The following is a 26,495-nucleotide window of genomic DNA, read 5'->3' as shown; positions in this document are numbered from 1 at the left end:
GATGCCCTTCATGATTTTGAAGACTTGATTCAAGTCCCCATGTAGTCTCCTCTGTTCCAGGGTGAAAAGGTTCAGTTCCTCAGTCTCTCAGTAGGACTTTCCCTTCAGACCTGGAATAAGTCTGGTTGCTCTCCTCTGAACTGCCTCTAGGGCAGTGATATCTTTCTTGAAGTGTGGAGCCCAGAACTGTACACAGTATCCAGATGAGCTCTAACTAGCGCATTGTACAGTCTGAACATTACTGCCATTGTTTTAAATTACTGTAATCAATTAACAAGTCTTTGGAACAAATTACTGTCAAAGCTGCTGTAGATCAGACCCTTGTTTCCAGGTCTCGAGCCTCTCTTGCACATTCATCGTCGGCTATAAACCCTAGCGGGCTGCCACTCTCTCACTGACCACTGCCCTCTCTCCCGCAGGGGCCCGATGAGAATGGACGCTGAGCTGCTCCACTCGCCCGCCGTGGGCCTGGCGGAGGAGGAGGAGGCGGACATGACAGACTGGAACCTGCCCCTGGCCTTCATGAAGAAGCGGCACTGCGAGAAGATCGAGGGCTCCAAGGCGCTGGCGCAGAGCTGGAGGATGAAGGACAGGGTGAGTGATGGGTGACACTGTGTTTTATTTTATTATTTTATTTATTTATTTAACTGTGTTGACGCGTCTGAGCCTTTCTCTGGGTCCCCCTGGGTTTGTGTCTCATCCGTCTGTCTCTCTGCTGGGTAGGAGTACAGGGACCCCCAAGGCAGCCGTCCTGTCTGAGCACCACCACCACCAACAACTTATCCGATTTGTGTACCACCGGGATCACAGTTACAGCAAGTTTAGTGCGAAATCATATTTCCGCCTCCTTGCCTTCAGCGTGTTACACACACACTATCCGGGTAGTAGAAGAGAAGATGCAATTAGTAGGCTTTAGATGAGTGTGCGCGCTATCGGCACAGTTTGGTTCTTCCTGTTTGCTTGGCCGCGTTCAACTGGCTAATCCCATTTGCAGGTCCGGGGGCGTCGAGTTGTTTTTACAGACCTGTCCTTGACTCAGAAAAACCCCAAATGCATCAAGAAACCATTTACACTTATTCTTTAGAGACAGTTAAACACGACTAACATGCGTTTCCTCTTTTATTTTTTTGCCACAATAATGTTTCTATAATATATAGTGGCGTTGTGCGTTTTAGGGCAGCGCAGTTGTGTGTTGTAGCTGAAGTCTGACTGAGCGTCTCGAGACCTGTGAACTCGCTCTGCAGACGGTGGCTTGCGTGGGGAAAGGTCGTGTGTTATCGAGCAGGTGTGAGATGGGCTCGGGTTTTCACATTAGCCCTTCCCACTCAATTCCTTTATCCCCGTTCATCATCGGATCCGAAGTGTCGTGTCCTTTCTGCGCAAGTCTTTATGGGATTTATTTTTTGACGGGGTTGGCTAAATAAAATAAAATTGCTTTAACTCTATTGATTTTAAGAAACAACACAAAACATCAAATACGGTATTGATCTTTTATTTAGTTATAGAGATGCTCAAGGATGTTTCATAAGTCTTTTTCTCAAGACACGAACAACATATTAAATGGAAGCTACATTTATAGTGCTACTTAAATTATGCACTGTTATGAAACTGATTTGTGCGATTAAAAACGGAGATAACTAATATATTAAATACCTTGTAATTCACAGCTTTCTAACATGGTTGGTAGGTTTAAATCATTAATTTCAATTACCAATTTAAAATATAGCCTACTTGACGTTTGTTTATTTATTTTTTTATTGTGCTTGTGACATCAAACTCCGCTCTACTGATGGAATTACTTTAAAATATGTTTTTCTCCGATTTAAGAATGTGAGGCACGTTTCATAAAGTCTCCAAAAGTGGTGCAGAAACAAAACTATTTTCCTTTAAGCTCTTTTTCAGTAAAAATCTGCAGCACATTTTGCTCCGCAGCGCCGAGCCTTAAATCATCCTGTGAATGGATAACCCTACAAAGGCAAATGAAGTTAGACCTTGTTTGCTTACATAATCAGATCAAATTAGTTTTTCGAGGGTGATCCATTCTCTTTGTATGGGAGTAATTTATTAACCTTTAGGCTTTACTATGAGATTATTGTCTTAATATGAGAGGAGTGTCGTAATGAAGTGAGCGCCGGGGGCATTTCCAGACAGCGCACAGACCCTGACCTCAAGTGAAGCACGTTTACCTGAGAGTCTGAAGACGGCCTTTAGCCCCTCTCTCTTCCTAATGCGATTCTGTAGACTGTAAAAGCCATTATTTTCAGATTATGTCGGAGCTCCCAGTCTGCTGTCCACGGCACTGCCTCGGCATATTTGTTTCTCTTTCCGCGGTGTGGTAATCTTCCTCGCAAACACCGCGGCCTCAGACGCCGTCGGAGGGATCGCCCAGATGCAGGGAATGAGACGGGCTTTATTGAAGCTGTCGTCGTCTTTATGAAGGGGATGCGATCTATCCTGCACAACCGTGCTTTCATCGGGGGGGGGGGGAGCAAACACCACAGACCTGTCACATTCATCTCCTGGCTTCCCCTCACTTCATCTGCGCTTTATCGGCGGTGTTGTTTTTCAGATATTGTCTATTAAGCTTGTCCTGTTTTACATGAAATTAGATCAGCGCCGCGGGATTCGCTTCCCTCGGTTAGCAAACAAATCCCAGGCGGCTAGGAGATGTGAGACGCTTCAGAAGTGTGTTCTAGAAACCGGCGTTTTCCTCTTTCCTTCGTCTGTTGTCTTCCTTCAATGTAAGCCAGACTTTGGAGCCCAACAAGTCTGTCTACAGTGAGGGAAAAAAGTATTTGATCCCCTGCTGATTTTGTACGTTTGCCCACTGACAAAGAAATGATCAGTCTATAATGTTAATGGTAGGTGTATTTTAACAGTGAGAGACAGAATAACAACAACAAAATCCAGAAAAACACATTTCAAAAAAGTTATAAATTGATTTGCATGTTAATGAGGGAAATAAGTATTTGATCCCCTATCAATCAGCAAGATTTCTGGCTCCCAGGTGTCTTTTATACAGGTAATGAGCTGAGATTAGGAGCACTCTCTTAAAGGGAGAGCTCCTAATCTCAGCTCGTTACCTGTTTAAAAGACACCTGTCCACAGAAGCAATCAATCAATCAGATTCCAAACTCTCCACCATGGCCAAGACCAAAGAGCTGTCCAAGGATGTCAGGGACAAGATTGTAGACCTACACAAGGCTGGAATGGGCTACAAGACCATCGCCAAGCAGCTTGGTGAGAAGGTGACAACAGTTGGTGCGATTAATCGAGCTCTTTGGCATCAACTCAACTCGCCGTGTTTGGAGGAGGAGGAATGACCCCAAGAACACCATCCCCACCGTCAAACATGGAGATGGAAACATTATGCTTTGGGGGTGTTTTTCTGCTAAGGGGACAGGACAACTGCACCGCATCAAAGGGACGATGGACGGGGCCATGTACCGTCAAATCTTGGGTGAGAACCTCCTTCCCTCAGCCAGGGCATTGAAAATGGGTTGTGGATGGGTATTCCAGCATGACAATGACCCAAAACACACAGCCAAGGCAACAAAGGAGTGACTCAAGAAGAAGCACATTAAGGTCCTGGAGTGGCCTAGCCAGTCTCCAGACCTTAATCCCATAGAAAATCTGTGGAGGGAGCTGAAGGTTCGAGTTGCCAAACGTCAGCCTCGAAACCTTAATGACTTGGAGAGGATCTGCAAAGAGGAGTGGGACAAAATCCCTCCTGAGATGTGTGCAAACCTGGTGGCCGACTACAAGAAACGTCTGACCTCTGTGATTGCCAACAAGGGTTTTGCCACCAAGTACTAAGTCGAAGGGGTCAAATTCTTATTTCCCTCATTAACATGCAAATCAATTTATAACTTTTTTGAAATGCGTTTTTCAGGATTTGTTTGTTGTTATTCTGTCTCTCACTGTTAAAATACACCTACCATTAAAATTATAGACTGATCATTTCTTTGTCAGTGGGCAAACGTACACAATCAGCAGGGGATCAAATACTTTTTTCCCTCACTGTACCTCTTGTCTGTCCTTGCTCTGATTGGCTAGATTGAGGTTGTGCTGCAGAGAAGCTGAGATTTGAAGGGTTGGGTCGTTTGCATTCTCTCCCTGACTTCTGAGTAAAAAAAAACAAAAAAATGTGGCCCCTTCAGAAGTGAAGCAGCTTGTCATGGCATCACTGGTTCAGGCCTTCAGTTTGACGTTGGGGGGCACTGGACTGTGACAGTTGGCTTCTTATGGACAGATTTGATATGCTCTGTTGTCTGGTAGCACAGAAAGCGTTCCCCTCCCAACGCCTCTCGAATTTACTTGAGCTGTCGTGCACTCCGAGTTAATGGGAGGAGCCTGAGTGCATTATGTGCGATTAGAGCAAAATCAAGACCTCTCTTGCGGCTTGAGGAGCGTTTTGGTACGTCTCCGCTCCTGCCAGCTGCCATCTCTCGGGTTTGCCTGCGCCAGATGCCGTGTATCTCAGCCTGTCACCCTCTCCCGAGAACATTCGCGGCACGAACAGATGTGTGCAGTGAGAGGAATATCTGACACCCATCGTGCTTTAAAAAACATACATTTATAGTTTCTACTTCAGCAGTAGAGTTGAGGTGAGACCCTGCCGTTCGTATTGGTGCTGAAATGGAGTGAATGGGTGTAGTGGGGCGGGTTGGGAGAGGCTGGTTCTCTTACGGCCCTGGGTCCGTGCTCTGTGGTGCAAAGTGCTGGAAAAGGCTGGTGAAGTGCATTCACCTGGGGGTGTGAGCATGCTGGTTTGCTGTGCGGCATGTCCAGCTCCTCTCTGGTGTCTCTCTGCCTGGTCCTGCTATGATAAACTAGGCATGTGGTACCTGGTGCTGTGCGTGGCCCTGAGCATGCTCTCACATGGCGGCCCCGGTGAGACAGGTGCCTTGTGGGTTCACAGGCGTTCTGCTGGTAATTATGTTTTCAGGGTTTTTGTGCAGCGCTGGCGTAGGAAGTTCAGGTTTGCTACCTGATTATGTGTGGGAGAGAGAAGGGAAGAGAGAGTGAGCAAGAGAAGGGAAGTGAGAGAGTGAGTGAGAGAGAGATAGAGAGAGAGAGAGTGCAGCCAAACTATCATTAAAAAAAAAAAAAAAAAAACACCACCACAAAAAAAACTGTAGAGGGAAGAAAATAAACCTTATTTCAGCGCTTGGGGTATTTGTTAAAGTAACTGCAGCAACACAAAAGCTTTAATTGCCACCTCATGAATAATCCTTAAATTATTCAGAAGTGAAGAAGAGTATCTGTGGTCCTTCCCTGACTGCTTTGAAGTAGCGCCTGTCTTTAGCTGGCGCTTGCCGAACGCTGCGATAGAGGTGTCTGTCAGCGGCGCTCGACTCCCTTTCCTCCGAGGAGAGAGATTACTCGCCCACCTGTATTTTGAAGAGTTTGGGAGAGGTAATTCGGAGTACAACTCACTTCTCTACTTTAAAGTGAGTGTCTTTATACCCGTTATGGAGCCTTTTAAGTGAAGTGGCTCGTGTTTTTCTGAGGTCCTCTGGCTTTTTGCAAATGTTTTCAAACTTAAAACCGATATTAAGGGCGCAGCAACAGGAAAGCCATGTCTGATGAAACAGGAAAGGAAAGGAAGTAGTCTCAAATCTGACGCTGCACCGTTCTTCCCCTGTCCCCACACCCTGCTGTCCACCTCTTGCTCTCTTCGTGGAGTGGACACTGCACCTGAGAGGACATTTTCGTTTCAGGCAGTTAATTATTAGTTTTTCTCCTTGTTGTGTTGGAATTACTGCTCCGCTTGTGGAAGTGGTTTACAGCACAGTCCACACTTCACTCTCTCTCTGCCTCCTCTGCTAAGTGTTACGTCTCCAGAAAGCCTCATTGAGGGCCTTCGAGATGTGGAGTTTTAATTAGCTTTAAGATTGCTGACCTTTATTCAGTTGCTGGGGACGCAGGGGGGACTGCTTTGCTTAATCTCAGTGGTGAGAACAGTAATTTAGACCAAGATGCATAAAGAACAGCAGGAAAAAAACATCAATCATGAAACTTCAAGCCGTGTATCTATAGAGAGAGATCAATGAAAATGGACGCAGTGGACGGATGAAACACTTTTTTTTTTGTCGTCTGAAATTCAATATGCAAACTGTGGCTCCAGTTAGGTTTTAGTACAAAGATAAAATGGCATGTTGGCTTCCTATGGAGTCCTGCAGGCGAAAAAGCAGGGCTTCTACCAGTACATCCTTGCATGTAGCTTGTGAGTGCCGGCCGGTGTGCAGAAGCACGCTGGACACCCCCCCCCAGCTGATCGAATCTGGGGGAGGAGAGAGAGTGCTGTGACCCTCCAGGACTCGAGGCCTCATCTTCCCGTGTGGGGCATCGATCGCCTCCGCTGCTGTAATAGCCCTAATTTATATCATGCCAAACTAATGGAGTAATCGCTGGTTATTGATCTGCATCACCTTTCAGCGCAGTTTGTGTGTCATATATATATTGTGATAAAGCAGTTCTTTAAGACTGTGCAGGAGACCAGTCTTCAAACAAAATACTTTTAATAACTATCCAACCAAACAAAGAAACACGGCTTGAGGGCCAAAACAAACCACAAAACTACCAAACTTAAGCAAACCTCATGGAACCAACTCCACAACCCAACTCAGCTCTTCACTCTCTGCTGCCTTTTTCAACTCTGCTCTCTTCCCCCAGATTCTTCCCTTTTATACCTGGTGGATGATTTGTAGATTATCACCAGGTGGACTCATTAAGGGGGGGGATATGGCTGGCTAAGGGTTCTGGGACATGTCGTTTTTCTGTGGGTTTCCATTTTGTTTTCTGTAGTCCACTTGTTTTTAAGCAGCCACCTTTCCACAGCACACATTCCCATTAACACCTCTGCCCTCACATACCTCCCATTGAGCACCCTGCCCCTTGGATTATCACAATATATATATACAGTGGGGGAAAAAAGTATTTGATCCCCTGCTGATTTTGTACGTTTGCCCACTGACAAAGAAATGATCAGTCTATAATTTTAATGGTAGGTGTATTTTAACAGTGAGAGACAGAATAACAACAAAAAAATCCAGAAAAACGCATTTCAAAAAAGTTATACATTGATTTGCATGTTAATGAGGGAAATAAGTATTTGATCCCCTATCAATCAGCAAGATTTCTGGCTCCCAGGTGTCTTTTATACAGGTAACGAGCTGAGATTAGGAGCACTCTCTTAAAGGGACTGCTCCTAATCTCAGCTCGTTACCTGTATAAAAGATACCTGTCCACAGAAGCAATCAATCAATCAGATTCCAAACTCTCCACCATGGCCAAGACCAAAGAGCTGTCCAAGGATGTCAGGGACAAGATTGTAGACCTACACAAGGCTGGAATGGGCTACAAGACCATCGCCAAGCAGCTTGGTGAGAAGGTGACAACAGTTGGTGCGATTAATCGAGCTCTTTGGCATCAACTCAACTCGCCGTGTTTGGAGGAGGAGGAATGACCTCAAGAACACCATCCCCACCGTCAAACATGGAGGTGGAAACATTATGCTTTGGGTGTGTTTTTCTGCTAAGGGGACAGGACAACTGCACCGCATCAAAGGGACGATGGACGGGGCCATGTACCGTCAAATCTTGGGTGAGAACCTCCTTCCCTCAGCCAGGGCATTGAAAATGGGTCGTGGATGGGTATTCCAGCATGACAATGACCCAAAACACACAGCCAAGGCAACAAAGGAGTGGCTCAAGAAGAAGCACATTAAGGTCCTGGAGTGGCCTAGCCAGTCTCCAGACCTTAATCCCATAGAAAATCTGTGGAGGGAGCTGAAGGTTCGAGTTGCCAAACGTCAGCCTCGAAACCTTAATGACTTGGAGAGGATCTGCAAAGAGGAGTGGGACAAAATCCCTCCTGAGATGTGTGCAAACCTGGTGGCCGACTACAAGAAACGTCTGACCTCTGTGATTGCCAACAAGGACTTTGCCACCAAGTACTAAGTCGAAGGGGTCAAATACTTATTTCCCTCATTAACATGCAAATCAATTCATAACTTTTTTGAAATGCGTTTTTCTGGATTTGTTTGTTGTTATTCTGTCTCTCACTGTTAAAATACACCTACCATTACAATTATAGACTGATCATTTCTTTGTCAGTGGGCAAACGTACAAAATCAGCAGGGGATCAAATACTTTTTTCCCCCACTGTATATATATATATAATATAATGTGTTTGTGTGTGTATCGCTTGGAGAGAGCTCTGAGGGTCAGTCTGTGTTAATGAATAAATATGCCACTGCAGGCTTCTGTCACAGCGCCTGGTTGCCCTGCTCGGGGGTGGGTGGGGGGGGGGCAGCGTGCAGGGGGCTCTGTGTCCGCTCGACAGAGAGGGAAGAAAGGAAGAGAGGAAAAGGAGGGAGGGTGATATTGCAGGGAAGCAGCAGTAGCAGCACAAATAAGTGGTCAGTTGCATCGGCTTAACTTGACATTGTAGTGTTAAAATGCTATTCCTTTGTGCAGAGGCAGTGCTGCCAAACAACTTCTCTTTCTTTTGCTTTCTTTCTCTCTCATTTGTTTTTCGTTTTCGATTTCTCTTTTTTCTCTCCTTTTTCTTTCTCTTTTTTTCTCCTTTTTCTTTTCTCTTTCTTTTTCTTTAGCATAACATGAACCTCTTTCTGCTCCCCGCCCCCAGTCTAGTGCGGTGCAGTCTAGTGCGGTGCAGTCCAATCCAGTCCTGTGTTGTGCAGTGGAGTATATTGCAGTTGAAAAGTAGCTCTCTGTCCTTTAGCTCCCAGTCCAGGCAGCGCAGGGTTAACGTGCTGTTCTGCTGGGAGCTGGATTTATGGCATTATTGGGAATCCATAAAGCTCGAAGACCCTTATTAAAATTTTATTTTGTTTAGGCTTCTTTCAGATAAATGTTAACAATCAAATTGATAGCCCGCGCCGCCCACTTGGTGAAACGCTTGTTGTTTTTCTCTCTCATGTCTTCCTGGACCTGCAGCACTCCTGGGGGGCCTGGCTCCCTTACCTCTCATGCTTTCTCATTTTCTTTTCTCCCTCCATCATCTTCTCTCCATCTCTGCATCCCCTCGGTCTCGCTCAGTGGAAAAGGGAATATGAGCGACCAGCAAACGACTCCGCGCCCGAGAGATCTGTGCAAAACGCCTGCCTCCTCCTCCTGTAGGGTTGTAACGATGGGGTCCCGGTCTGGAGGGACCGGGGTCAGTGGCGTGCCGTTATTGCAGGCGGACTCATATCCACTCTGTTTAAACCCATTATGCGTGTTTCATTGTTGGGCTCGTGCCCGTGTCCACAGAGACTCGCATAGAGTGGAAGGGCTGTTGTGCAGAGCTTGTGTATCGTAGATTACCATGTGTGAATAAACCCTCCTGGCTCTTGGGCTCCTGCGCCATCGCACAGTGTTTGTCCGTGGGAGACGCAGCTTTACTTGAGTCGCTGCGGTGTCTCGATTTTATCTGGGAAATCAATTTTTAAATTTCCGCACTTTTATTCACTTGCTGTTCTTGTTTTTCTGTTTAACGGAGCTCCTAATTTAAGTGCACAGTCGTGCCGTCCAGGTGGGCGCTACTCCTGAAGTAACGTCAAGTCTAATCACTTCAATTACTTTTTTGTTTTTTGAGGCCGTGAATTGGTCTCCAGATTACGATTCCTATCTGCAAAGCTGGCTCAATCAATAAGTGTCAGAGTGTAAACGGTGCTGTTTAGTTTACAGTGGCTGGGTGAGTCCTGAAGGACTAACTCTCTCTCTCTGCCATGGAATTAAGATAAACTCAGTTTAATTTTGCATCCTGTGGACACTTTTCTGGTTAGTTAATTATGCAGGGCTGCGCTCGGGTTCCAGCCAGAACAAAAACACAGACCGAGAGATGTTTGCACACAGAGAAATCGTGATGTTTTCACAGTAAAATTAAGAGCATTAAAACACAGAACGACCCCCTTGGCATTAGTGGGAGGAAGAAAACATATAGCTCTGTGCTTTGTAAAGTTGCGTGTGCATGTGTGTGTGTGCACGCGTTATCAGCCATAACATTATGACCACCTGCCAAATATTGTGTAGGTCCCCCTTTTGCCGCCTAAACAGCCCTGACCCGTCGAGGCATGGACTCCACTAGACCTCTGAAGGTGTGCTGTGGTATCTGGCACCAAGACGTCAGCAGCAGATCCTTTAAGCCCTGTAAGCTGCGAGGTGGGGCCTCCATGGATCGGACTTGTTTGTCCAGCACATCCCACAAATGCTCGATTGGATTGAGATCTGGGGAATTTGGAGGCCAAGTCAACACCTTGAACTCATTGTTGTATTCCTCAAACCATTCCTGAACCATTTTTGCTTTCCATGAAAGGGTGTTCATGGTCTGCAACAATGCTTAGGTAGGTGGTATGTGTCAAAGTAACATCCAGATGAATGGCAGGACCCAAGGTCTCCCAGCAGCCAAATACGCAACAAACTGCGATGCACTGTGTGTTCTGACACCTTTCTATCAGAACCAGCATTAACTTTTTCAGCAATTTGAGCTACAGTAGCTCTTCTGTTGGATTGGACCACACGGGCCAGCCTTCGCTCCCCACGTGCATCAGTGAGCCTTGGCCGCCCATGACCCTGTCGCCGGTTCACCGCTTTTCCTTCCTTGGACCACTTTTGATAGGTACTGACCACTGCAGACCGGGAACACCCCACAAGAGCTGCAGTTTTGGAGATGCTCTGACCCAGTTGTCTACCATCACAATTTGGCCCTTGTCAAAGTCGCTCAGATCCTTACGCTTGCCCATTTTTCCTGCTTCTAACACATCAAATTTGAGGACAAAATGTTCACTTGCTGCCTAATATATCCCACCCACTGACATAATGTTATGGCTGATCGGTGTATATATATATATGTGTATGTATATATTTATATGACACATACATACAGCAGACCTGGGGTCTATTATACTTTAAATTTCAATTATTGCAGTTTTTATTAATCTGCATTACAATTCCCGCAGTTTGTGCGAGTCTACATTACAATTACTGCAGTTTCTGCGAGTCTACATTACAATTCCACCATCATATTTGTTCAGTACCTTTCAGTTCCAGTGATAATATAGTTGCTAGACAAAGCCGTATACTGCTTGTATTACTGCTCATTAAACTAATCCCTGCCTGCTGGCCAGCATCTTACTCAATCGTGCACTTCAGTCAAGAAAAGGAAGTAGAACACGTGGCCCAGTTTTGGTTTCCTCCTGTGCCCTTGATGTTGGCCCACGCCTGGCTCCTGGGTGTGCCTCCAGCGGCTGCTCGAGGACTGGGACTCACACACGAGGAAGCACTGAGGCGTTGCTTTGAAGAAGATGAAGAAGAGGAGGAGGAGGGGAGAAACAACAACAGTTGTTTGTTCGCTCAGATCTGTTGAAATCTGTGCGTTCCTGTAGGCTCTTCTGTTGAGAGATCTCTGGGAATTAATCACACTGACCTTTCTCTTCTTCTTGCATTCTGCTCCGATACATTCTTGTCTTGTCTTGTGACCTTTTCCCAAGCACCGGGAGTGGAAATACCTTCTGTGATTTATTTAAATATCTATCTATTTATTTAGCAAATGTGTTTGAATTCAGCCAGCTGGCAGCGGGGCTGACACCAGTCCGTGTTCAGTGCTTGCATTGGCGAATTATCATTTTTGTGCTGGGCTGTGATGGTTTGGTTTAGGGTTATTGATCTCATTGTGGAGGCCTGCACTGGCCCGGTTTGGACTGGTGGAGCATGTGCTTGTCACCCAATGGGTATTGAGACAGGACTAGCTGGCGTGTAATCTCTGGAGTAGTGTGTGTGCAGGAGAGTGCTGGGCCCCAAGGTCAAGGGGTGGTTGGGTGTTGGTGGTCTCCTCTGCAGGTCTTTGAGGGTGTCTGGTAGGTCGTGACCTCCCCATGTCTCTCTGTGTCTGCAGTGGCATGGGGAGAAGAGCTCCTCTCTGTCCTTCCCTGGCTGCTCTCGTCAGATTGTGCTGAGTGGGATTCCCCTGGGATTCCTCCACCTGATGAAACTGACATAATGTATTGATTAGCGGAAGCAAGGGAGGTGTGGGAAGGAGAGAGCAAGGCACTAGCCTCTGTTTTGGAAAGACCTAGAACCTTCTCTTTATCTCCCCCCTCTATTTCGCTCTTTCTCCCTCACTCCTATCAGATGTGTTTGTTACCTGCAAGAGGAAAGGTCGTAACGCTGCGGAGGTTGAGAAAGTGAGAGTTATCAAGTTATCAAGTTATCAAGTCCAGGGAAGGGGCTGAATTGGTGTCAGGAGAAGATTGTAAATGCAGTCAGTGTACTTACCTCTGTATTGCATGCTGCCGCCTTTAAATAATTCTGTTAATTCAATTTAAAGACAAAACAAATTTTTCTCTCAGATGGATCAAATAAGCTCGTTCACCAAAGCTGCTTGACTGATTGTCTGAACGGCCAGCCCCAGGGCTCCTGGCTGCCCAGATCTGTCCGTGACGGATTTATAAGCTGTGGCATTGATCAGAGCGACGCACCACCAATTACTGTCCGCTTCACACAAATGCAATATTGCACATTCCTGCAAAGTCACTCTGAATGTCTCTCCCAGCGCTGAAGGTTATCCGGCTCTGAAGTGCTGAAGCTGCACTATCGCCGTGGCAGCTACAGGCCAGGGCAAGGGAGGCCAGGGAGGTAAAGCTCTTGGCAGGGCTGCTAAACTTAATCAGGTATCAATGGATTGGGATCCTTCTGTATTAGACGCTGACCAGGGGAACTTCTTCAGCACAAAAGTTTTCATCCCGGTCCTGAGCAGTTCTTTAGCTCAGTGTGACGGCGCCCCCTGTGGCCGTGTGCAGCATAAGAACATAAGAAAGTTTGCAAACGAGAGGAGGCCATTCGACCCATCATTCTCGTTTGGTGTCCATTAATAACTGAGTGATCCAAGGATCCTATCCAGTCTATTTTTAAATGTTCCCAAATTTTTAGCTTCAACCACATCGCTGGGGAGTTTGTTCAGATTGTGTCTCCTGTTTTCTGTCTTGAATGCCTTGAAGCCCAATTTCCATTTGTGTCCCCGGGTGCGTGTGTCCCTGCTGATCTGGAAAAAGTTCCTCTGGTTTGATGTGGTCGATGCCCTTCATGATTTTGAAGACTTGGATCAAGTCCCCATGTAGTCTCCTCTGTTCCAGGGTGAAAAGGTTCAGTTCCTGCTGCGGTGATGGATGCAGTGTGTTTCTTTCTGCGTGACTGTGTGCTAAGTGTAATGGCTGTACTTTTTTTAAAGCTTGATGGGTGAAAGCCTGGGCCTGTGCAGGGTGTGTTGAGTGCACCGTGGCTTGCCCGGGCCCAGACAGCGATGCGATCTTTAGAGGAGACTACATGGGGACTTGATTCAAGTCTTCAAAATCATGAAAGGCATCGACCACATCAAACCAGAGGAACTTTTTCCAGATCAGCAGGGACACACGCACCCGGGGACACAAATGGAAATTGGGCTTCAAGGCATTCAAGACAGAAAACAGGAGACACAATCTGAACAAACTCCCCAGCGATGTGGTTGAAGCTAAAAATTTGGGAACATTTAAAAATAGACTGGATAGGATCCTTGGATCACTCAGTTATTAATGGACACCAAATGAGAAATGGCCTCCTCTTGTTTGTAAACTTTCTTATGTTCTTATGATCGACTGAATTACACTCACAGAGAGCATCCATCACCGCAGCACAATAACCACGTCTCTGAATCGCCCTATTCTTAGACACACAGAGGGCTATTGTTACTGCAGATTGAGAGGGGACTCGACTACACACAACTTCTGACTGCAGCGCTAAAGAGACTTTGATTGAGTTTCCTCTCCTGACTTGTGTACTCTGGTTACCGAGCAAATCTTATTCCCGGGCCCAGCGGAGTCTCTGGGGCGTTGAGAACGGATGCCATCGATAGAATAACTTCCTTATTATGAGCTTCATATATAAATATCTATATATCTATTTACGAAAGTGGAGTTTAGTGTCAGACCATTTCTGAGCAGGGCTAGTTTATTGTAATCCACATCACCAGTGCCTTGATCACTCCATGTCTGAATTTCTCTGTGAAAGAACACACGACACACGCACACACGCACGCACACACGCACGCACGCACACATGCACGCACACACGCACACACACACTCCTTGCCCCTATTTGCATCAGATGGCCCAGTCTGCAGGGCTTGTGGAGCCACAGTTGTGTGATCGTGGTCATTGTGCGGTGCTGAAGCGGGTGCTCTGTGCTCTGGCCCTGCGCCAGGCAGGCTGTGCGGAGGCGGCTCTTTGTGTGTTGGTCCTGAACATCGATTGGTGCTCTGATCCCGCTAATGTGTTTATCTGACCCCAGGTTCCCGGCTTGCTGCACAGCCTGTGTTGTCGGATACGGCATGCCTTTAATTTAAAACCTCTGCTGAAACCTTGGATGTATTTTCTTTTTCAACATTATTTATTGACTTCTGTGGCAGGTATTAGTTATCCTGCTCTGTTAGACCAGCTGTAGTCTCTTGCTGGAGAGTCGGTCTCACACAGGAGTTAAATGAGAAGCTTCACGAACGTGCACAACGTCTTAATGTCACTCTGACCAGTTTTCCTGGTAATTAACGGCTGATTAATGACATACAGAGTATGTGAATGCATATTTTTCACTTTAGTTATTCAGCATATTTGATTAACACAAACACAGAGAGTCTGAGCTCCCAGAGGCTTTTTCCTCAAGCTTCTCGTTTCACTCGTATCTGTTGTTTGGTGCTGACAGTGTCACTATTGTATTTCTCTTGTTCTTTGGTTCTCTCATTGTGTCTTCCCACATTTCTTATGTCGACCACTGCTTTTTTTTTTTTTTTTTACCCCCCGGGAAATAAACAAACACTAAACGGAAACTCATCCAGGAAGCATCTGGATTGACAGCGCTGTCCCGTTGACTGACAGGTTGTCACGTAGCCGCAGGTCTTGTCCCCCCTGACGATTTGAAACCAGACTGTGTTGTGTAAGTGCACAGTGCAAGAAACCGGCTGCCCCTTCACATGCATCTCTCTTTCTGTCGGCACTGCTCAAAGTAGCAACTGTTTTAATCGTTATGGCAACCACTTTTATTTTTGGGTGTCTCTGAAGTTATAATTGAAAAAGGATCATATACTTTTATGACGGAGCATGTGCTCTGTGTTGGGGGGGACACTGTGCTCAAACCCTGTGCTCTGTGTTGAGGGGATGCTGTGCTCATACCCTGTGCTTTGTGTTGGGGGGACACTGTGCTCAGACCCTGTGCTCTGTGTGGGGGATGCTCTGCTCAAACCCTGTGCTCTGTGTGGGGGATGCTGTGCTTAGACCTTGTGCTATGTGTTTGCAGATGAAGACGGTGAGCGTGGCACTGGTGCTGTGCCTGAACGTGGGGGTCGATCCTCCCGATGTGGTTAAGACGTCCCCCTGCGCCCGGCTGGAGTGCTGGATCGGTAACATGCTCCTTCTTTCTCTCTCCCCCTCTCCCTCTGTCTGTCTCTCTCCCTCCCCTCAGGAACCCTGTATCTTGCTATCTCCCCTGGACACTCCTCCTCTCTTTCCTCTTTCCCTTCCTCCAGTCCTTTACTGCAGCTCACCCTCTCACACAATCCCTGAAGTTTAATAATAATAATAATAATAATAATAAATAAAAGGTAATGATCAATGGCTCATAGGCATTGTGGAATTTCCCAGAGTAATGCGGCCTAATCAAGCAAGTCATCACTTCCTTTGAGAAACGTGGGTTGGGGGATGTAAGATGTTTTGAAATGTCCACAGACATCCAAAGGATTTATTCCCGTGTTGTTCGGTGACTCCAGGGAGGTCACGACAGATCCACAGATCAATGGTGTAGTGGCCGGGCACCTAGTCTTCCTTGATTTATACAGCGATGAAGGTCATCTTTACTTCTTGCCGTCTGTGAAAGATGACGGGGGCAGCAGTGGGGGGTGGTTGGATTATAGCCACACTTTAAAGTCTAGTTTCATTTCTGCACAAAGCCTTCGCAAATTAACATACCCTGGTGAAGTGGTGAAGGTGCCCTGAAACTACCGCCATCGCCCTCTTCACTAGTCGCAGGTTAATGAACATTGAGCCCTGGCCTCTGATTTCCCCCCCACAGTGTGTGATTTGTGTCTGAGATCGGTGTCGTCTTGCTTTTCCAGACCCCCTGTCCATGAGCCCCCAGAAGGCCCTGGAGACCATCGGTGCTAACCTGCAGAAGCAGTACGAGAACTGGCAGCCTCGGGTAAGCTGGGAAACGGGAAAAGAGAGAGTCCATTCCACGTGCGTTTATATGTCTGTGTGTTTATACTTGGCTGCATGACAGATACGATTCTCTCTCTCTCTCTCTCTCTCTCTCTCTATGAAGTGTATGGTTTATATTTTCTCATTATATCCTATACTGGTGAAGGTGTCGGTGAGTGTTGTACTCCGGCTCTGCCAGATTCGAGAGTTTTGCCGTTCTCCATCGAGCTCAAACGCTGCCCTCTGACTGAACGTCTCCGTCTGGTTGATCTCCGTAGTCGAGTGACTCATATAATTACGAGTGTGTATCAATCACAGCCGGTTTCTGTGGCCAAAACACAAGCTGAGGGATGATGAACATACATCTGATATTCTCTGGCTTCGCTGGAAGACAATTCTTCATCCACAGAGTTCTCAGTGTGGGCAGTTTCTATATTCCACGTCCTGGCACGTTCCCCCAGCCCCCGAACCCTCCTCCTCGATCTCCCCATTGCCACCTGCATAGCAACGTTTCTCTTCCTTCGCTGACGATGTGCCGGTCGGCTTCAGATGCCCGCTTTGAGAGGGCTGGCATCTCTGTGTGTGTGTGTGTCATCGTCAGACTGGCTGAGCGCGCCGCGGTGTCGTAGGCAGAGCTGGCGGCCGCGCTCGATCACCGTGATCTCCAGGTGCCGATGGCTGAGTGACGGACTGGCGTGTGAGGGAGAGAGTGCTGGCTCACGTGCAGCCCGCTCTGCCCACAGGCTGTTCTCCTCCGTGTAGGGCCTGGAAACAATGAGAAATAGATGCGCTGGGCCGTGGGCCTGCAGGCTGCCCACTCGATCCGAGAAGAAACGAGAAGATGCTCGGTGTAGGAGGGCTGTGTCCTGAGCGTAAGGACTGATCTCTGCCCCTCTAGAGTCCAGGAGAGGGTATCTTCATCTCTGTGTGTGTTTGTGTGTGTGTGTATCTCCATTCTGTATTCCCAACCCCTTATCCCCCCCAGCCTCTCCTACTTAATTTTATTTCCTCCCCGAGGTTAGAGATGAGGATTTACTCTGAATAAACAAAACAACTAAAAAAAACTGCATCGTCTCTGCAAGTGTTTATGCACTTAAACTCGCTCTGCCTTGCAAATTGGGCTATAAAACCCCTTTTATAAATACATTTTATGCTCTGCATTGCAGCATGAAAAGAGAAGCACAGTTCTTATTTATTTTCCTTCTCTCTGCGTTCCTTTTTAATAGCGAGAGCCGAAGGGCCTGTTGCGAAACCTTTTAAATGTTGCTCAAGTGTTTGGGAAGGCTCTGTGTGTAAATACTGCGGTTGCTCGTAGCTATAACTAGTGCCGGAGCATCAACAAGTCCAGCAGCTCTTGAGATGTGTGAGGATCTGGGCTCTCGGGCCCCGCAGTGCGATTCAGTCACCGTTTCGCTGCTGCTTAATTCAAGCCCGTGGCTCGTTTACCCACGTGAAAGGTAACGCGTACGCAGAATAATCCACCCGAGTGTGTTTTCTCAAGTCGTTTTTGTTTTTGCTAATGCTCTGAAATCGGCCATATCTCGTATTGTATTGCACGTCCATTGTGTTTTTTCGGTGTGGGAGGTAGATCACGTGCTCAAACAATGATAGATTATGCCCTCCAGAATCTTGTGTAAGGAGTGAAGTGTAAATATGAATACATTCGTGGTACTTACTGAGATTTAGATTGTTAATTAACACTAAATATAAACCAAAAATCTTCTTTAAAAGACCTGCTTCCGCCTTTTTTGAATCGAAACATCAGCCCCTCTGCCATCAAGTAGGGATGAATTGTCGTCAACGTGCGTAATTGAGATAAATTGACGCAGCTAAACAACAGTCTGGCCCCAGGAGTTTGCCATGGGTTAGGGGTGGACATTGCAGTGCAGTGCTGCGCAGAGTAGCGCTTGTCCGGCGCTGTTAAGCACCTGGCTTCATTATGGTATAAAAGTGATTTGTGTTAAACACCGCATCCCCTTGTCTATTGATCCCCCGAAGAGAATTACGGTGAGATAATGGGATCCTTCACGTCCTCGCAGGTTTCGCCTGTAATCTTTAGTGCTGGTGTCGAGAGAGTAATAATTAAATTTACACTGCCTCCGTTTTTGTCTCTCAATTACCATTGCAGGGCTATTGTGTTCAAATTAACGTGATACTGTAGATCTAATACGACCCGAAAGGTAATACACAACGCAGAGTAAACTGATATTTGATATTGTAATAGTGTGTAAGCAGAATGAGTGGCCTGGGATCACGCACAAATCCAATCTCCACGTCTTTAGTGCTACAGTGGCATAATTGGACTGTGTGTTAAATGATCTGTTCTAAGGTTTCCCACAATGCAACAGATCTAGTGACACAAATGCGTCACTGTCCTGATGGATGCACCCACTGCCGCCTGAAACTCGTTCATATCGAGCACAAATTCGAAGCTGCTGTCCTGCCATTGTACCCTCTGCTTTAGCCCTGTGCGTGGGGGGATGACTCGCACAACCCTCTAGGTTTCGGCACACATGGCAGTTTGTGTGTGTGTTTATCTGCCCTCTGTCTCTCTCCTCTGTCCTTTAAGCCTGGCTCCACCGCGCCGTTGGCTCGCTCCCCCAGCCGGGCCGTCTCCGTGCCTGACGGCCGTCTCTTGATTAAGAGGCTGAGAGGCAACGACAGCTCCTCCCTGGCACAGATTTCTTGGCCGCCTGGATTTCCCCACCTGATATACAAGCAGGAGACTATAATTGTATAATGGCTTGTTACTTCCTGTTGACATGGGCCATTATGCACGCAAAGTGGCTGTTTTACAGGATTGCGAGAGACTTGGCCAACAGCAGGCCTCTTCATCGATAAGTTGTTCTCCCGGAGAAGATCGCCGGGGCCCGTACTCTGCGGACTTTATTTCGCCTAACAAATTGCCTTTAGCGTCCTTGGCTGGGGTTTCTCAGTGCGGGCAGAAGAAAACAAGATAGTGAATAATGCTGCTACCCCCCAGTCCTGTGTGACATGCAATCGAATCTGCGGCGCTGTGAGGCTCGTGACATTGGCGCTCGCACAACACAACTCCAGAGAAATTCGCCTCAAGGCCGGGCCGGTGCAATGAGTTATTTTCTGTTCTGCGGCACAATCACTGGTCTCCTACTTCCCCCCCACCCCACCCCACCCCATTACTTCCTCGAAAGAACAAAAAACAAAAAACTGCCTTACATTTTAATTGCTCCGGCGAAACAAAGCGCAGCTTAAGAGCGGCTGCTGATGAATAATGGGGCTGATTCGGTGGGACTGTTCTAACAGCATCGTTACGAATGCGTTCCATTCATCACCGCGTCATGCACGTGTGCCTATGCCCCCAGTGAAGTGTGTGTGTGTGTCTGTGTGTCCATTCCTACGCACACCGACCCTCCATTTATCCCTCGACAGAAGAAGCTGCTTGCAAACTGGCTTAATGACGGTAGATGAAAAGAAAAATCGGTCGGATTGTTTCGCCAGACTGTGAAGGATAATCTCTCGGCAATCGCGGCAGCACCCCCATCTACTCCTGACCCCCAGAGCGACGCACTGCCCAGCGTGCCCCTCCCGTGTCTTAATGGTTTGGGTGCTGAAGTAAAAAAAGAAATAAACGGAAAATCATTTCTGGCTTCTGCTTAACGTGCTTGGTTTGTCTTTCTGTGTGCCTCGTGTCAGGAGCATCAACTGGAGAGAGCACTTATAGAGGCAGCTTTCAGGATGACATTAGCTTTTTAACAGCCACATTCTGGCTTTTTTTCTTCCCCCCCTTCTTCTGCTGCTTTTTTTCCCTCTCCCTTCACTTCTCCTCCGAGCCCCGCCGCTGTCGAACTTGTTCCTGAATTATTTATCAGTTTGCTCCAGCTGAAATATTTCTCCTGATTAAATTTAAGACTTTGTTTTATTGCTGAGGCGATGTGTAAATTGCAGCCAGAGAGGGAGAGGGAGAGGGAGAGAGAGAGGAGTGATGTGCTTCTGCTAAGACTGCAGTAAAATGAAATGTCCTCCCTCCCTCGGTCTCGCTCTCTCTCTATCCTGCCCGGTGCTCGAGGAGGTTTGGTCGATGGGGCTTCTTGAAACTGAGACGGCTGCAGGGTTGAAGTGAATCAGTTTTTTTTTGCTCTGTGAATTAATTTTCATCCACAACTCTCCTGCCAGTCTGATCGCTCTTGGGCCGGTGGAGCAGGAAGAGAACGAAACAAAACAAGAGAGACACGTGTAACTGCCATCGTGGATGCGAATGAATCCGAAATGAATATTTAAATTTAAAGAAATTAGAAGAAAACATGGCGATTTTGTCACTTTGGTGGTCTGTAAATGGCTTGTGGCCCCTTTTCAGCGTTGAGCTTAATTTGTCAGATAGTCAAATTAAGGGAGGGGTGTGCCAGGAGATTTTAATAACCTTCTCCACCCCCCATGTGTTTCACCCAGCATAGTTAAATGTAATCAGTTTTTTTTTTTTTTTTATCAAGTGTAATGTAGTCTCTAGTGGGTAAATCCGTACATAAAACGCCTCATACAAAGTTAAATCAGCCCCAGGAACCAGATTTAACCAAATCAAAAACTAATTATAAATAATACTGGACTTCCGAGCCAATCTGAATGACGCACTTCATCTCCTGGCCAATCAGGCGCCCACTGTTTGACCGGGGCCCTTCGAGGGGCAGCTTTTTTCTGGGAATGGACGTCGTTCTCCGCAGGGTCAAGTGGGTCAGACGGTTCGGCTAATTAAATGCGCACCTTAAACACGTTCCCACCGCAGTTCAGTCAGAGATGTTAAGTGCAGCCCGGAGATCGATACACGGGAGCCGAGTGTTTCTGCAGCTTTGCCGGCAGCGGAGAGGAGGCTGTGGTCTCGCCGCCAGCTAATGGAAAAACATTTCCACTTCAAAAGCACTGCCTGCTGAGGGATCAGGGGTCATGAGTGGGCGTGTGTGTGTTGATGTGCATGTATATGTGTGTGTTTTCTGAACCTTCCACAGCATTTCCTCGTGTGGACTTTGTAAATAAGTCCCCTTTCTTTATTGTGTGTGTGTGTTTAAATGGCCTGAAAGAAATGTGTGTGTATATATATTGGCAGTGGGATGTAATGCTGCAAGACTTTGCCCTGTCACAAAGTCTCACCTCTGCTCTCCAGAGGTCGGGCAATGTTCGCGGCCGTGTCAGAGGGAAGGCCGGTTTAGCCTCCGTTAGCGCCGGTCCAACACTGGGGGGAGGGAGAGGATGTGAATCACCGACACAGTCATAATGGCTCGTGCGTGTGTTGTGTGTGAATGCGTGTGAACTGGGGGGCACGGCGGATGGTGTCCTTCACGCTTGTATTTATTTGTTGTTGTTGTGTGTTTTGGCGGGGCTGCGTGGGCATTCGTTGCCGGTAATCCTCCGGTGTCCAGACCCTGTCCCAGCCAATGAATAGAAAATGAGCTAGCGATTGAGTGGACAGAGACGCATTCACACCGTGGGAGTGGGGGGGGCTCGGTGAGACAGGCGCGAGTCACACAGGTGTGCGTGTTTGTGCGCAGCGTGTTTATCGCTCGGCGCAGCATCCCCGGGGAGCCAAGCGCCTGCAGGGCTGCGCTGCCCGTGTTCATCAGTCTTGGGGGACACGTCAGTGGAACTCGGCTATTACCGTAATGGGAGGCTGGAGGGGGGAGTTGGCGCGCTGAACCGCCAAGCGTGGAAACCATGTAGAGACGCAGTGATGGACAGCAGGTTGAAACTGCTGCTTCCTGGCAGGGCTGTTCGCTAGCAGGGTGGGGATGGGAGGGGAGAGGAGGGGGGGGGTGTGGGGGTGGGTGTGTGTGTATTTGTGGGCGAGGATTAACTTCCTGCCACTTAAAACATGCAACTAATTTTCTTCTTATTTTCAGGATGTTAAAGAGCCATTGATTTTGTATTTATGAACTCCCTGCCTAGAAAGAAAAGCATTATACAGAAATAATTGAATTGATTTGTTGTATGTCTGTAGTGTGTGTGTGTGTGTGTGAGAGAGAGTGGTTGTGTGCAAGTAGCTTTGTGTTGTGTATCATGATGTTTGGGAGTGACTTTGTGCTTTGTGTGTGTGAGTGAGTGACTGTGTCTTTTTGAGAGTGAGAGTGTATCTGTCTGTTTGGCAGTGTGTCTTTATGTGTCTGTTTGGCAGTGTTTGTGTGTGTGTGTATCTGTGTCTGTTTGGCAGTGTGTGTCTGCATGCATTTGTTTGGCAGTGTGTGTCTTTGTGTATCTGTGTGTGTTTGGCTGTGTGTGTGTGTCTGTGTCTGTTTGGCAGTGTGTGACTGTATGCATTTGTTTGGCTGGGTGTGTCTTTGTGTGTCTGTGTGTGTTTGGCAGTGTGTGTGTGTGTCTGTGTCTGTTTGGCAGTGTGTGACTGTATGCATTTGTTTGGCAGGGTGTGTCTTTGTGTATCTGTGTGTGTTTGGCAGTGTGTGTGTGTGTCTGTGTCTGTTTGGCAGTGTGTGTGTGTGTGTGTGTCTGTTTGGCAGTGTGTGTGCGTTGCCGCGTGCTCCCGGCTGCTGTGTGCGTCTGTGCCGTGCCGGCGCTCTGTATCAGAAGCAGGAGGGTGCGGTGACCGGGCAGAGCGGACTCGCTGCCGTCGCGTCTCGTTAAGCCCTCACTGAACCGAATAAACTGAGGGGACAGGCTGCCAGACACACGCACTCCTTCACACACGGAGGCCGCACACTTTTACGCCACGTAACAGCCGCCTGCGACACAGCACTACCAGTTGAATGATTTATACAGCACTTAAAGGGTTAACTCTTATCATCTGTGACACATGCCCTTTATTTTTATTCCCTTTTTTCTTTATCAATAAAGGTGAAAGGTCAGTTCTGTTTCTTACTGTAAGCAGCTCCTTCTTCTGCAAAATTGTACAACGTAGAGATTCATCTTCAGCTGCCTGACAGTAGAGGTTGTAACTGTGGGCTGTAATTTGTAACTTGCATGATTGTGTGTGCGTTAAAAAACATCCCTGGCACCGCCGTCTCACGTCTCCCAGCCTCTCCGCACTAATGAGCTCGTGGAACAGATGGCTGCCGTCGAAACACTTTTGCTCGCGGTGTCTTCTGCGTAGTGTTGTGTTTGTAAATGTGTGTATTTCTGCTTAGTCCCTTTTATAAAGGAGAAAAGAAACCAAACACAATAGTTGCAAACGGAGAGGTCTTGGCTGGGTGTTTGAATTGCCGTTGACCTCTCTGGCAGGCAGTGTGGGGGGGGTCCCAGACCTGTGATGCTTGCACAGCTGATGCCAGTGAGATTGTTGTGCGTTGCGTGACCCTTCCCTGTGCTTCTCTGCCTCTGTGCTTCGCAATCTGGCAGGACGCCGTATGTGTTAACGGGCGCTTATAAAAGATTCAGTCGTTTTCCCCCATGCGCTGAAAACAATGAATAAAAAGTGGCAGGACAGGCAGTGAGATCTCTGGCTCAGTGCGGTTTATCCTCAGATACGCTCTCTGGGTTCGGGGTCTATCCCTGTGCGGTACCATGTCCTGTGTGTGAGTCCTGTATCTGGACCGTGAAACAAAAGCATGACTGAGAGCCCAGTCCTGCAGGTAACCGTCTGTCCGTCTGTCTCTCTCAGTCGGTCACTTTGTCTGTCTGACTCAGTTGCTCTGTCTCAGTGTGTGGACATGGGTTTGAGTGTGAAGATCGATCCCGTGTCCTCTCCCGTGTCTCCAGCTGTCTCGCGTGTGAATCTCTATTCCAGCCTCGCTCCCCAGCACTGCAGTACAGCGCCGCACTGACAGGCCAGGCTCTCGCACGTCTGAGGAGCCGGAGTAGGAGATCTGAGTGATCGCTTCCCCCCCGCTGCGTCTTTGTCAGAGCCCAGAGGACGCCTGACCCCGAGTCTTGGTGTTCTGCGTGGGGCACTATGTGGGGGCTGATCAGACCCAGAGGATACCTGTGATCCTTTTCTCTTTTTAAGAGATAATAAGATAAAAGACACAAATAATGAAATGCTTTAAATCCCCTCACCTTTAATTGCCCGACTTGCGTGGCTTATCCCACCGCTGTGAAGGTACCTGAGCTCTCAATTACTTAATTAATAGTAGAGTACCTACTTACCGAATAACTAATTTGCCAAATCTGAGATCTTAAATTATTTTAACAGTTTGTGGAGTTCATGTTAACTATTGAACTGCCAATGGAACTCTCCCACTTTTTATAAACTACGCAATTTAAAAAGTCTCATTAAGCAAATTAGTTCAATCGAGAGTTAAATTGTAATTGAGAGCTCGGCTGGAACCAAAACCACCAGGGCACCCGACCACCCTGAATCTGCTGGCTGTGTCTCTTGTGGCACTACAGTGATGTTTGCGGTCGGAGGGAAAGGCTGCTCCGAATGAACGTGTCAGATAGAGACAGGCCAAAGGGAGACCCTCCTTCGCAAAGAATTGATCCAGTATTGGTGAAATATAAATATTTGGGATAATTACCGTTGCGGTCAGGGTTTGTTTGCATGACTGTCTGTGTGTGTTTATGGATTTCACACTGTGATTGTGTGTCTGTGTGCGTGTGTGGATGGGTATTGGGCTTTTGTGAAATGCTGGTACATCTTAGTATGTGTGTGGCTGGGCTATGTGTAGTGCAGTTTTGTGTTATGCCTGTATGTGTTGATGTGTGTGGCTGTGGTTTTGCCCATTTGTGGTATTTGTGTATATTTGTTGCTCTGGTGTGTGTGTACTGCTCTACTGTGTGTTTGTGTGTGTGTGTATGTGCTTGTGTGCATATAGGTGTGTGTGTGTGTATGTAACCTCTTTGAGCAGCAGTGCTCTGGGATGCCAGTCCTCCCCGCCGTTTCTCGTGCTTTAAGCCTCTCCGCCGCTTCGATCCGATTAATCCCCCTGTAATTACCAGCTGCTGGCATGCGACCTATTTACAGTGGCCACCCTGAGATGTGCTGTGTTTGTCACTCTCTCATGACTTGTCATGCAGAGAGTAATGTTTGTGTTTCGCTCCGTTCCTCTGTGTGTCGATGAAGGATGGGCTGCGCGAAGTTTCAGTGCAAAGCTTCTCGCAGCCCATTCTTCATCACGTGTGCTTGTGTGTCTGTCTGTGTGTGTGTCTTTGCCCGGGTCTTCTGTGGGCCATTTCCGTGGTATTTCAAGGCTCTGTATGATGATTTCCTGGCCTCCCCTCTCCTCCGCTGCACCCCTGGCTCACTGCACTGACATCTCTGGGTAGTTTGTCTTGTCTTGAGCGATGACTGTGGTCGGGTGCCGTACCAGACAGGCTATAATAATGTCGAGGAGGTTTGTGTAGGTGAAACACTCCGAGCAGCTGTGGTCTGTGTGTGTGTGTGTGTGTGTGTGTGTGTGTGTGTGTGTGTGTGTGTCTGTGACAAATTAAACTGGTAACAAATTAAAGGAAAAACCTGAATACATGAGTGGAGGAACATAACAAATGCGGATGCCTCCAAAAAGGTTTACTGCATGATACAATTAAGCAATTAACATCCTATCATGCTCTGTGGCATGTATAAAAATGCTGAGCAGGCCCAGTTGACCTTTCAAGATGACAAGAGGAAAGGATCTAAGTGGTATGGTCAGATGAGTCATCCTTCACCATATTCTGGACCAGCAGGCCAGTGCTTGTGTGGCGACACCAAGAGACTGCTACAGGCCTGACTGCTTGACCCCTACAGTGAGGGGGTCCAGAGGCTCTGTTATGCTGTGGGGGCATTTTCCTGGCATGGTTTGGGTCCACTTGTCCCCTTAGAGGTTATTCTGAGTGATCACCTTTATCCTATGGAGAAACATTTCTATCCTGGTGGCAGTGGTCTCTTCCAGGATGACAATGCCCCCATCCACAGGGCACGAGGGCTCACTGAATGTTGTGATGAGTATGAAAATGATGTGAATCATATGCTATGGCCTTCACAGTCACCAGATCTCAACACAATTGAACACCTATGGGAGATTTTGGACCGATGTCTTAGACAGCGCTCTCCAGACCATCATCAAAACCCCAAATGAGGGAGTATCTTTTGGAAGAATGGTGTTCATCCCTCCAGTAGAGTCCAGAGACTCGCAGAATCTGTGCTAAGAGCATTGAAGCTGTTCTGGCGGTTTATGTTGGCCCAACACCTTACGCAGACACTTTGTTGGTTTTTCCTTTAATTTGTCACCCATCTGTATGTATTTGTGCAAATATATTAATGTGTATGTGTATATGTAATATACATACGCTATAGTGTCTTTGTCTGGTGTTTTGCCAGCTGTGTTTCTCAGATAACCGCTTTCCTTCTTAACCTCTTTAAATCGTCTGGGATTTTAGA

At 47.4% G+C, this 26,495-nt stretch overlaps 1 protein-coding gene across 8 annotated transcripts in view; it reads left to right on the top strand.

Moving 5' to 3' along the window:
* The window catches only part of rptor (regulatory associated protein of MTOR, complex 1), a 120,652-nt gene that overhangs the window by 2,131 nt on the left and 92,026 nt on the right, over positions 1-26,495 (top strand). For all 8 annotated transcript variants that reach the window (XM_066704303.1, XM_066704301.1, XM_066704305.1 and 5 more), the window contains 3 exons: positions 420-594; positions 15,330-15,432; positions 16,144-16,226. In XM_066704303.1, coding sequence (XP_066560400.1) covers positions 427-594; positions 15,330-15,432; positions 16,144-16,226 — 354 coding nt within the window. In that variant the 5' untranslated portion in view covers positions 420-426. The remainder of the gene's footprint in view (positions 1-419; positions 595-15,329; positions 15,433-16,143; positions 16,227-26,495) is intronic.

This window comes from Amia ocellicauda, chromosome 5 (assembly GCF_036373705.1).
Source record: "Amia ocellicauda isolate fAmiCal2 chromosome 5, fAmiCal2.hap1, whole genome shotgun sequence".
NCBI lineage: Eukaryota > Metazoa > Chordata > Actinopteri > Amiiformes > Amiidae > Amia > Amia ocellicauda.
Note: the sequence above shows the minus strand (reverse complement) of the source record. Positions and strands in the feature narration are given on the sequence as shown.